Source organism: Mangifera indica, chromosome 6 (genome assembly GCF_011075055.1).
Source record: "Mangifera indica cultivar Alphonso chromosome 6, CATAS_Mindica_2.1, whole genome shotgun sequence".
NCBI classification, from domain to species: Eukaryota; Viridiplantae; Streptophyta; class Magnoliopsida; order Sapindales; family Anacardiaceae; genus Mangifera; species Mangifera indica.
This window is the reverse complement of record NC_058142.1, coordinates 5,932,819-5,943,956: the sequence shown is the minus strand read 5'-3', so window position 1 is coordinate 5,943,956 and position 11,138 is coordinate 5,932,819. Positions and strand designations below refer to the sequence as shown.

The following is an 11,138-nucleotide window of genomic DNA, read 5'->3' as shown; positions in this document are numbered from 1 at the left end:
AGACCACTAAAATCTAATCCAGAACTAAAGAACCAAAGCAACAATTATATAAAACAATGTGATCTTATTATTTGTCATAAAAAGGTGTTTTAGTTCATACATTGAATGATTTGGTCACCAGCTTTGTGCTTTTTTTAAAATTTATTTATTAATATAAATAATGTTTCGTCCACTGGGTCCCTGTGAATAAACAAGATTTTCAACTTTAATGATTTCAGTGACTGCAAAAATAAATAGAACTCCACTAATGTACCAGATATAACCCAAAGTAATGAAATGGACCATAAAAAAGGGAAAAAGAGTTCATTTCAAGAGGAAAAACAATGTCCAAAAGAACTGAAGGCATCTGAAAGTTTAGCTGAAAAACATTTGCTCTAATAGCAACCGGAACTGAAACAAGAACAGTCTATTATATTTCTACAGGACAATCCTCCAAAAAGAAACAGACACTCTGTAGCTCACAACCGGTAAATCAAAGCACAGTGCACAACATTGCAAAACACTTCAAATGTACTCTCATTGATCAGGTTACACATCTGCAGCCTTATCTTTGCCGATATGAAAGCCCTCAATCTTCTGAGTTACCTCATCAGCCGAAACCTTTACTTTTCCAGTAGGTCCATTTGTAGGATGTGAGTCATTCTCTTCATGATTTGCAGGGCCTGTTTGCCATATTCTAATGGTTCCATCTTCAGATCCTGAAGCATAGGACTCTCCTCCAGGAGAAAACCTTACACAGTGGACAGGACCATGGTGGCCTTTGTTGCATCCTACATACAGAACAAAGCACATAGAAGTTATAACCCCAAAACATTTTAGCAGTAAGAATTATTGTATGCCTCACATACACGCTCTGTCACCAAAAATCTTCAATTTAAAATTCAATTTATAATGGCCAAGTCATTATTTCAGATACTGAAGTAAATTTTCCTTGAACTATTTACAGTTGGAAATGAGAAACAGTCAATATGCCTATCCTAGGTTAGCAAATAGCAATAGACAAAGAATGATGATAGTATGAAAATGAAAGAGCATTAAAATGCAGCACCTTGATGAAGAATCGAAAAGCCACATTAAAGAAGCACCTAGATGCCATCATCCATATCAAAAGGCAAGCAAGGCACCATAAATGAGGTATTGAAACATATCTAAACTGCCCAATTCATGGACAGATGGAAATTATCCAGTTTAGGAATTAGAAATTTTATCCAACAATCTGCCAGTTCAGGGAGCTTACCAATCTCTTCTCCAGTTTGGAAATCAAATAAATGGACCCACATATCTTCTCCTCCAGCAATGAATTTATTGCCAAGTTTTGGTTCCAATGAAGCTGATTCTACATTGCATGGCATATTGTAGCTCTTCACCAATCCAAAACTGAAAAAATAAAAAGGCATCTAATCAGCCATGCCTGAAAAATTAGCATGAACACCAAAACTATTCAGTTTACAACTTACTGATTTGCATCCCAGAACTTAACAGTAGAACCATCGGCAGTAGTTATATAGCGACCGTCACGACTCACTTCAGCACTAGTAACAGATGACTTGGTCTCAAGGGTTTGAACAATTTTGCCACTTCTTACATCACATAGCCTACAAAGATACCAAAAAGCAATGACTCAATGAAAATATTGCTGCAACGAAAATTTCTGGCAATTGTATATACTAACATGAATATCAAAACAATTAATAAACAATACTACTTTTAAACAAAATGAATAAATTGAAAATAAATAACATGTAACACTGCAGTAGGTCCATGAGATTATAATTTGAAGTACAAAAACACAAAACTGTTCACATAAATATCACATGTGACAGGTTGCTAAATTATTGACATTCCAATGACAACATCTAACAGAAGGTTGCTTAAGTGCCTGACTAAGTCCAACAACAGGCAATAAGTGTGAAGACATACACATATTCATTCAGTTGCTCACCTGATAAATCCTGTTGGAACAAATTTGTAGCTTGGATTTCTCAGCCTATCAGAAATTTAAAGAGCCTGGTTTTGGAGTTATAACTTCAATTGACATTGCTTACATCAAAATATCATACAGAGAATACATAAATGCATTGAGAACTTGCATAATCGCCAACCTTGTCACAAAGATTTAGTTAACATATAACTAAAAGTCAGATTCTGGTTCTTAATCTTATAATACTTCCATATTCTTAGACTCTCCCAAGTTTAACAAAATTTATGCCTCAAATAGTGTTTCATGTGGTAAACAATTTTGAATTTTTTTTCATTTAAGAAGGGTGCAAATTTTTTCTGGTAGGTGAGGGTGCTAATTAGTTTAGCCTGAGACTCGTACATATATTCCAGCATCTCGTATAATCTTACTTCATATATCAAGAGTCTCAATACCAAATCATTTATCTAAATTTTTTGTAATAAAATATGAGATAAAACCAGTACATTAACCATTAAATCCAATTTACCCAAACGAAAAAAAAAAAACCATAGAAACCAACAAAAAGATAATGCATCAATCATTTAATTACTCTTCCATACCTCACACCACCAATGTCAGTACACGAGCTTAATATTGTCTGGTCACCATGAAGCCATGCGACAGTTCTAATTGAACCAGGAGAATTATCAACTTCTCTTGGAGGTGCATCTGGACGATTCAAATCAAAGATACGAAGAATTTTCTCAAATCCACCAGTGAGTAGAAGGTGTGTGTCCTGTGCAAAGAATAAACTTATTGCAAGTACCAGGGAAGATATATAATGCTTCAAACTATTTCAAGAATTCATGATCCCGAAGTCTAGAACCACAATTCATCTTTTGACGAAAAATTCATACATATATAGATGGCCTGGTACACCCAAAATAGTAAAAATTATGAAAATGAATATAGTAAGAAGACAAATCTCAGATATTGAGCACGATAATGCCTTAGCAGAGAATCAAAATCTACTATCTAAGTTTATTCCACTTAAAAAAACAAACTTGAGATAAAAAAATAGCTAAACCAAGCCTAGAGCATGCCAATAGCAAAGGAGCTACAATCAATAATAGAATCCTTGAGACTTGAGGGAAAAAGATAAAATCAACCTCGGAAAAAGCACATGCTCTAACAATATGCTTGTGTTCAAATGAGTGTTTTTCGTCCCCAGTCAATGCATCCCATAATTTCCTGTAAAAGATAGAGAAGTATAATCTATGGCAATAAAAAATAGCATAGGATGAATTGTCTAAAATTTGAATCTTTTCAATTAGATAAAACTAAACTTTTTATAAGGATTAACTTACAATTAACTTAGAGTGATAAACACACACTTTAGAATTGAGTTTACATCCATAGACATCAAAGCCACCATATTGGGTTGAATGGTTTCCAGTTCAAGTATGAGTTCTGTAGTTTCTGATTGGATTTTTTTTTGGTTCTGTGCATTAGAGATTGCACTGTAAATTTGAGCATCTTGTTTTCATTTCATTATACTGATATTTGGAAAGAGTAATACAAATATCATAACCCTCTAACAGTGAGCTATTTCATTGCATCAAATTATTGTACAAAAATGATATCCAAGCACTATCTCTAAAATTTATTACAATATTGAACAGCCTAAATAACCATTTTTACATAGGCAAAAAAATAACAAGTAGAACAAACAAAATTTTCTAAGTAAACCCAATCCCAAGAGAATAAGCACAAAAACTTACGCACTAAAATCTGCAGAGCCAGATGCCGCATACAAGGCATTGGTATCCAGGCAACAACTCCACACTGCACCTTTATGTCCTTCAAAGGTACCAATCCAATCCCCAGTCTCACCATTTCTCAGCATTGGGCTAGAATCTAATCTCAAATAACATCATTATAAGTCAAAACTAGTTAAGGTACAATCTTAAAAACATGCAAAACCATTCATAAATATCTGTAGAATCATTTTCCATGAACAAATTCAGCTAAAGTAATATCAGAATCGTAAACCACCACATATAAATTTCGCGTATACAAAATAATGATAGCTAAACAAAAATTCAAAACAAACCCAACTCAGAACAAGTCGGGACTCCATTGACAATTCAAACAATACCAAAATCAACATTCAAGTCGCTTAGAAAAATGAAATTACTTAAAAGAGACCGTATAACAACAATTAAAAGCAAACCCAACTCAGAAACATGAAATTAAATATAAAAACAAAGTTATAATCACAAAAATGTCAATTCAAAGAATATCAGTTCACCATTTAAGACATCAAACAAGAAAGTAGCTCATAAGTTAATAAAATTTGAATAAAAATTTTGAGACTCAACACCACAAAATACGACACCGTACCTTTGCTAGCACTGATGAGAAAAAACCCATCTGGAGTGATCGGACTGTAAAACAAATCAACCACAGGACGTGAATGGCCGTGACAAACTAGAGGCACTGCCACTTTTTTCTTGTCCATTTTTCTCACAAAAAGATACCAAATGTATCAGAAAAAAATATTGATCAAAATTTGATACAAAACAATCAAACAATCTTTTTTCTTGCAATAACAAAAATGGGTTCAGCTTTAATTCAAGAGTAATTTACGCAACATCAAAAGCTATACTGATCAAAAGTTGATTTTTTAATGATTAAGGGGAAACCCTAGTTATTGGTTAGTTGATTTTTTTTGTTGTTTTTTGCGTATGATCTAGAAATGTAATGAAAAGCCATTATTATGAAAACGTTAAAAATGGAAATATATATATATATATATATATATATATATATATATATATATTGAAAGATACAGAATTTTTAGAGGGCCAGCAGCAGGAAAGAACGTGAAGCACCGGCATGATTTTATAGTCTAAACTGGATGTCTTTTTTTTTTTTTATAAAAAATTTTATGGTTTTTAATTGCACAAATCCTCGTATTTAGTGCAGTATTTAAGATAATTAATAATAAATTGCAATTTCAAACCTGTTATGTTTTTAATAAAAATTATACGTTAGACAGTCCCCGCCGCCCATCATGGGGTCTTCCCAACAAGGTTATTTTGGCCATTAGAGAAGACCTCCAAGCTCGTCGACTTTAAACTTTGCTGTTGGATGGACCTCTAGAAGTAGGAATATAAACATTTAACGACCGACTATCTACAAGTCCAAATATAAGCAACTAATTTTAATTATGGGTTTTATTATTGTTTAATTCACCCAAAAAAACCTAACGTGAAATTATCAAAAAAATCTTGAAATTATCCAAAGAGTAATATTATATGTACTTATTTTTGATACACAATTCATGTATACAGTGATGTATCATCATATAATTAGATGATTTTAAAATATGTGTCATCATATGATAAAAAAACATCCAATCACATGATAACACCTCATCTGTGTATATAAATTATATATAAAAAATGAGTGCACATAGTTTTATTGTTATCCAAAAGGCATTAATAATATACATAAACAAAATAATATAAGGTAACAAACGCAAAATAAGATAAAAGAGTTGAGATTGGATAGAAATCAACCATAACTATTTAAGTTAATTTGATAGTACATATTGGTAATTCAGTTAGGTATCCTAACCGTCACCCAATAAAGGAATAATGGCAATTTATACCATCTCGATAGCATACAATTTGAGCATGTAATATATTAAATACAAAGTGAAAATATTGCTTTTGTAACATGCTACGAGTAGGATCATGATCATTCATATGACGTTCATCCATATAAAAAGAAGAATTTCTGAAACTCTACAAGCACTTCAAAAACTAGAGATTAGTTGTTTTGCAGTTATACTTCTCCTTAGAAAAACGCATAATAACTACACAAAAAGATAAATAGCTATGCAAATAGTATATAGCGACTAAATATGTTAGTTAACTCAAAATACAAGTAAAAACTCTTATATTTAGAAATAATGAGAAGATTGATTCTTAACAGTTTCAGTTGTTTCTATGATCTTTTTAACATACCATTTAAGCCTCCTATTATTATAGAATCATAATCCATTTTTATCTCCTATTGTTATAGTATAATCAAATTTTCTTCCATTTCAATAAGATAAAGTGATCAACAACTTCTATTTAAATTTCTAAATTCAATGTATTAGAATTTTAGTAACTCTTCTCATGTCTTTATGCAATTATTATTTTTTTATCCAGCAAATATAAGATTACAAGGGGGCAAAAAGAAAACTTTTTTAAATCTCATACTTTGTGAATTTTTTTCCCTCAAAATACTAATAACATAACAATATATGTATGTTTTTAAGTGATTGGTCAAATCACTTTAAAAATTATTATTGTTTTCTCCATTACTTGCATAAGATTTCACTCATAATCTTGTACATTCCTTTTTGACGGAATTTTCATTATCAACAATGGCGTTAAGTGAAAATTGACAATTGGATTTCCAATATTAATAAAATTAGTGAAATATTAAAATTTATAAAAAAATGTTTAAATTCAATTCTTTATCGTATTTGTGAAATTCTAACTTATTTGATGTAATGATTGAGGGTTCAATCATTATATTATGAGTTTACCCATCTAACCAATATAAGAGATATTAATTAAAATCGACAAAATTTTTTTCGTGTAAACTTTTTAAAGCAAACGTAGAATGATTTTATTTTTATAAACAAATTTACTTTTAATTCCAAAAATACCCTCCCTGACTTATTACGTGATTTTCAACAATTTACGTGTGCGTATCACCCGCGCACCCTATACTCACTCTACGCACCCTGTACTCACCCTATGCACCTTGCACGTACCCTATATGTACCCTGTATGCACCCATACGCCCTGTACGCACCCATCCATTCTGATACACATATGTAAGTTAATGAAAATAACGTAATAAGTCGGGGAGGATATTTTTGGAATTAAAAGTAAATTTATAAAAGTAAAATCGTTGTACATTTACCTAAAAAAGTTTACGTAGAAAATTTTTTATCGATTTTAATTAATATCTCCCAATATAAACAGGTCCCCGATTACCAAAAAATATTGAAAATTGAGCAAAAATTAATACTGAAAACTAGCAAGATGAATCGATATATGCTCATATCCACGGAAAATTTATTATTATTAGTATACCAACTTTGTGAATGAGTGATTGTACTTATAATTTCTTTATCTAAGAACCATTAACCATCAATAAAAGTTATGGATAGATAAATAAACTATATCAAATTAAATTAAATTAAACCGAACCGAATCATGTGTGAAAAATAAAAAAATCCATCTCATATTGGACTGTGGGAGAGTCCGAATGTGTTCGGGTTTATAGAGGCCCAATCCAATCAAGATGGGGCCATCGGATAATCTAAAATGAATTTTATCTCTATTTCACTACTTTCGATATAAATATTCTTTTACCAGTCAGTCGAGTCACGTGCTCTGCACTCAGCCTGTCAACCATAAACCGCCTTTTATTCGGCAAAATATCCCAAAAAAAAGTGCGCCAAAAAAGCACCTAAAAGCGCAAAATAGACCCCTCAACAGACGCACTCGAATGCCTTCCACGTGTCGGATTTTATCCTCTTCTTTCTCTCTCTCTCTTCATCCGCTGCACTTGCACTCCCCCATACTAAACCAAGCATCAAAAACATGTACTTTCATCCTTCAAAACCCCTTCCACAAACCAAAATTCCCCCAAAACGTACAACCTATACAACACACTTACAAGTTGAACTACCTCAATAAGCTTTCACTCTTCAATTTTGATCTCCTCATTTTCACAGAAACAAACTCTTATGGCCACAGTTCTCACGGGTTCTTTAACTATTCCGATTAGGGCTTCGTTGGGGTCCGAGTCCCGTAGAAGACCAGCTACCTCGTCCTCTTCCTCTGCCAACTGGTGGACCCCGCTCTTCGGCTGGTCATCTGATCCCGAATACATTAACAAGACGAACGAGGGGAAGAAATCTGAGAATCCGGATCTGGATTCGGGTGGGCTCAGATCCAGGTTCGCGCCTGGCTGCTTCACGGAGGAGAAGGCGAAGCAGCTGCGGAGGAAGACGATGGAGGGTGCGAGCTTCCACGACGTAATGTACCACTCGGCGATTGCTTCTCGTCTGGCGTCGGATCCGTCACTTTGGTTCGACAAGTGATTGAAGAGGGTTAAGGTATGCATTTTTACTGCATATGCCTCGCTTGAATATTTGTGGAAATGAAAAGTAGAAGTTGTTGTGTTTTTATATTTATGTAGTTTGAGAAGTTATAATATAAGTTTGTAATGAATATTGATAGGTGGATCTTCTCATGGGTTGCTTATCAACGTTGATGTTGCCATGGTTACGAGAATATTTTATAATCAAAATTAAAAAATTAATTTGAAAATAAAACATCTTAATTATTATTATTATTATTATATTTAATAAAATTTAGTAAAATTGGATAAAAATAAATATTAATATATTATTTTATTTAAATATTTTATATATAATTATTTTAAAATATTATTTTATATTATTTGATATATTAATTAAAAATGAGATTATTTTTATAAAAAAATAATAAATAAAGAAATAATTATAATAAAATTAAGATAATTTTAATAATATTTTAATATTTATGATTGAGATAATGATCAGATTATTTTTTATATTATAAGTTATATCACTTTTGATAATAAAAGATATTTTTTATAAATTAAATAAAATAATATAAATAATAAAAGATATATTACCAAAATAAATAAATGTAAATCTCTTCAACCAAACAACATAAAATAAAAGAAACTCTAACATATTAATATTTATTACTATTTTAAAACTTAACCTTTTATAAATCTTGGAGGTTGTTGTATAAATTCCTTTGAAGAGCCGTCATATGTTTACCCACTTTTGAGTATATATATGATGTATAATTATATAATTAAATATTATTTTATCATTGATTAACTTGAGAATGAATAGTGAAACTATATAAAATGATACCCTAATGTATCTAATACAATGATTGTAGGTTTTATTATTGTGTCTCAAGGTTTACCTATCCAGTGAAGTTGGGCAGAGTTTATCGATTATAAAAAAAAAAAAATCATTAAATCACTTGATAATACACATCAATCATGTATAGTTTTATTGTTCCTTCAAATGGGTTGAAGCTCTTGTTTTCTTCGTTTTCACGTTTTCTGTGATGGTTAATATTTTCAAATTATTCTTCCTTGGTGAAGAAAAATCTTAGATGATTATCAATATTCAACTCAAATGAGGCTTTTGCTCCGCATTGTCCCCTGAAAGGGTTTGGAATTGGACTGAAAATAGAGAAAATAGACCAATTGACTTGGTTTCAGCCTTGCAGAATAAAAAATTAACATGCCAATCTCTGATTTCTCCTAGTAATTATAAGGTTTTACGGTGTGTATACATATGTATATATGTAGAAGCGCTTTCAACAGAGAAAAAAATATCTCTCCTGTAATCTTTAATAAAAATGGTTGAGAAAGATTGTATGTATATTACCCAAGAAGATGAATCACATATACATTAAAATTCAATATTTGGTATATCGTCGAAGAAATTTACGAACAGGTTATGATCATTTAACAACATGTCAAGATTTGGAATTGGTCCCGAAATCACAATATCATTCAAAGAAAACTGTGTTATTAAACCTGAAGTTGGTGAATTGTCTAACGACACTAGTAGCGATGAGCATGTAGATGAAGTCGAATTGGACTTCATATATCTTCTGCTACTTCGTTTTTTCTTAGGGCATGACCATTGTGAGAAAATTTCTCTTGCTTGAGAGTCTAAAGAATTATTATAATAATGTCGAGGTGGTGTTGTTGTTGAACTGGTTGCAATTTTGAGACTTGGTTTTGATTTCTTTGGTGGCCTGCCTCGACCACGTTTGATTGGCATCCTGATCAGTGTGATTATGATTTTGTTCTAATGTGTAGAGCCTTGGAGGATTGTATGAATTATTTGTGGAATTGGAAGCCTTTGATTGAATTTATAACATGAGAAGTTATTGTTATAATCCTAATAGGGTTTGGATTTATAGTCCTAGTAGAATAAGTTTTCCTTTCTGTAAAGAGTAAATTACATATTTTCTTGACTTAAATGCATTTTTCTATTTTTATATAATATAAATAACATTTTTTCAAAACAAATAAAAAATGAAATTACCATTTTGTCTCTGTTATTATATTTTTCAAAATTATCATATAATTTCAAATTAATAAAATTTTATTTATTTATTCTTCCAGCTTCATCTTTTTTTTTTTTTTTTCTTATTTCAGATTCAGGTCAGGAATAATGGCAAATAATAGTTGTAATTGTACTAGGACAAATATATGTAAAAGAGTATCAATGAGGTATAATAAATGTTTGAAAAATAAATTGTAATTTTAATAAAGTATTAAAGGTGTTTATGAGTGTAAATGATTTTCCTCCGTCGCCCGCAGTCCATTTCGCCACCGCCATTTTTTCTTTCTTCCCAACTGCCGACCTCCAGCATCTCTTGCAAACCTAACATTTGACAACCTCCAATTCCAATGAGTATAAATTATATGAATTATGGAGAGCTAAAAGCTTTATAAACGTCAAGAAGCCCATTTTCATTTATTTAATATCAAATAATACAAATTTTAGGAGAATCATACCGTAAAAACTTGTCTAAAATATTTTACATTAAAAATCCATTCCTAAACTCACACCTACCAGATTTTAAACACCCACTTATTAACTAATTTCGGTAAAAATTTTGTGTTAATGGTAAAAATAAAATCCTTATTAAATAAACAAAATTTTATCTCATTTTTCTTCTTTTAGTTTTAAAAATTTATAATTCCCAAAACTTAGAATAGGAAAAAATTATGAGTTCTTAAAACTAAAAGAGAAATGAGATAAAATTTTATTTATTTTAATATTATTGATAAAATGACGATTTTATTCTTACTATTAATAAAAAATTTTATTAGAAAATGGTTGATAAGTAGGCGTTTGGGTTTTTAAAGCTTCGCACGTGTAAGTTTGGGAATGCACTACACGTTGGTGGGAATAAGTCTTTTGGCCGATAAAAAATGATGATAGAGATTCTATAAACAAAAACTGATTTGAATCCGGAGAGTTAGAGCAGCTGGAGAAGGTGAAGAAGATGGTCGCAACAACACAATCACTGCTTTTTACAAAAAGAATCCAACAAAAACAACAAACTATAGG

The 11,138-nt window shown here is 31.1% G+C and overlaps 2 protein-coding genes across 2 annotated transcripts; one reads left to right on the top strand and one right to left on the bottom strand.

Moving 5' to 3' along the window:
* Positions 1-277: 277 nt before the first annotated feature.
* On the bottom strand, positions 278-4,704 carry LOC123218289 (serine-threonine kinase receptor-associated protein). Its single transcript, XM_044639660.1, has 7 exons — positions 4,304-4,704; positions 3,682-3,817; positions 3,070-3,151; positions 2,521-2,696; positions 1,458-1,595; positions 1,238-1,377; positions 278-770 (listed from the first exon to the last, which is right to left on the bottom strand). The coding sequence occupies exons 1-7, from the start codon at positions 4,419-4,421 to the stop codon at positions 529-531; spliced, it is 1,032 nt and encodes a 343-aa protein (XP_044495595.1). The 5' UTR covers positions 4,422-4,704; the 3' UTR covers positions 278-528.
* A 2,830-nt stretch (positions 4,705-7,534) lies between these two features.
* Positions 7,535-8,319, top strand: LOC123219410. The gene is made up of 2 exons (XM_044641368.1): positions 7,535-8,093; positions 8,218-8,319. Exon 1 carries the CDS (start codon positions 7,722-7,724, stop codon positions 8,076-8,078), a length of 357 nt encoding a protein of 118 aa, XP_044497303.1. The 5' UTR covers positions 7,535-7,721; the 3' UTR covers positions 8,079-8,093; positions 8,218-8,319.
* The last annotated feature ends 2,819 nt before the right edge of the window (positions 8,320-11,138 follow it).

Coding starts and splice junctions, on each gene's coding strand:
- LOC123218289 (XM_044639660.1), bottom strand. CDS start 4,421: ATGGACAAGAAAAAAGTGGCAGTGCCTCTAGTTTGTCACGGCCATTCA. Junction 1,596..2,520: donor ACTGACATTGGTGGTGTGAG/GTATGGAAGAGT, acceptor GTATCTTTGTAG/GCTATGTGATGTAAGAAGTG. Junction 771..1,237: donor CCAAACTGGAGAAGAGATTG/GTAAGCTCCCTG, acceptor TTCTGTATGTAG/GATGCAACAAAGGCCACCAT.
- LOC123219410 (XM_044641368.1), top strand. CDS start 7,722: ATGGCCACAGTTCTCACGGGTTCTTTAACTATTCCGATTAGGGCTTCG.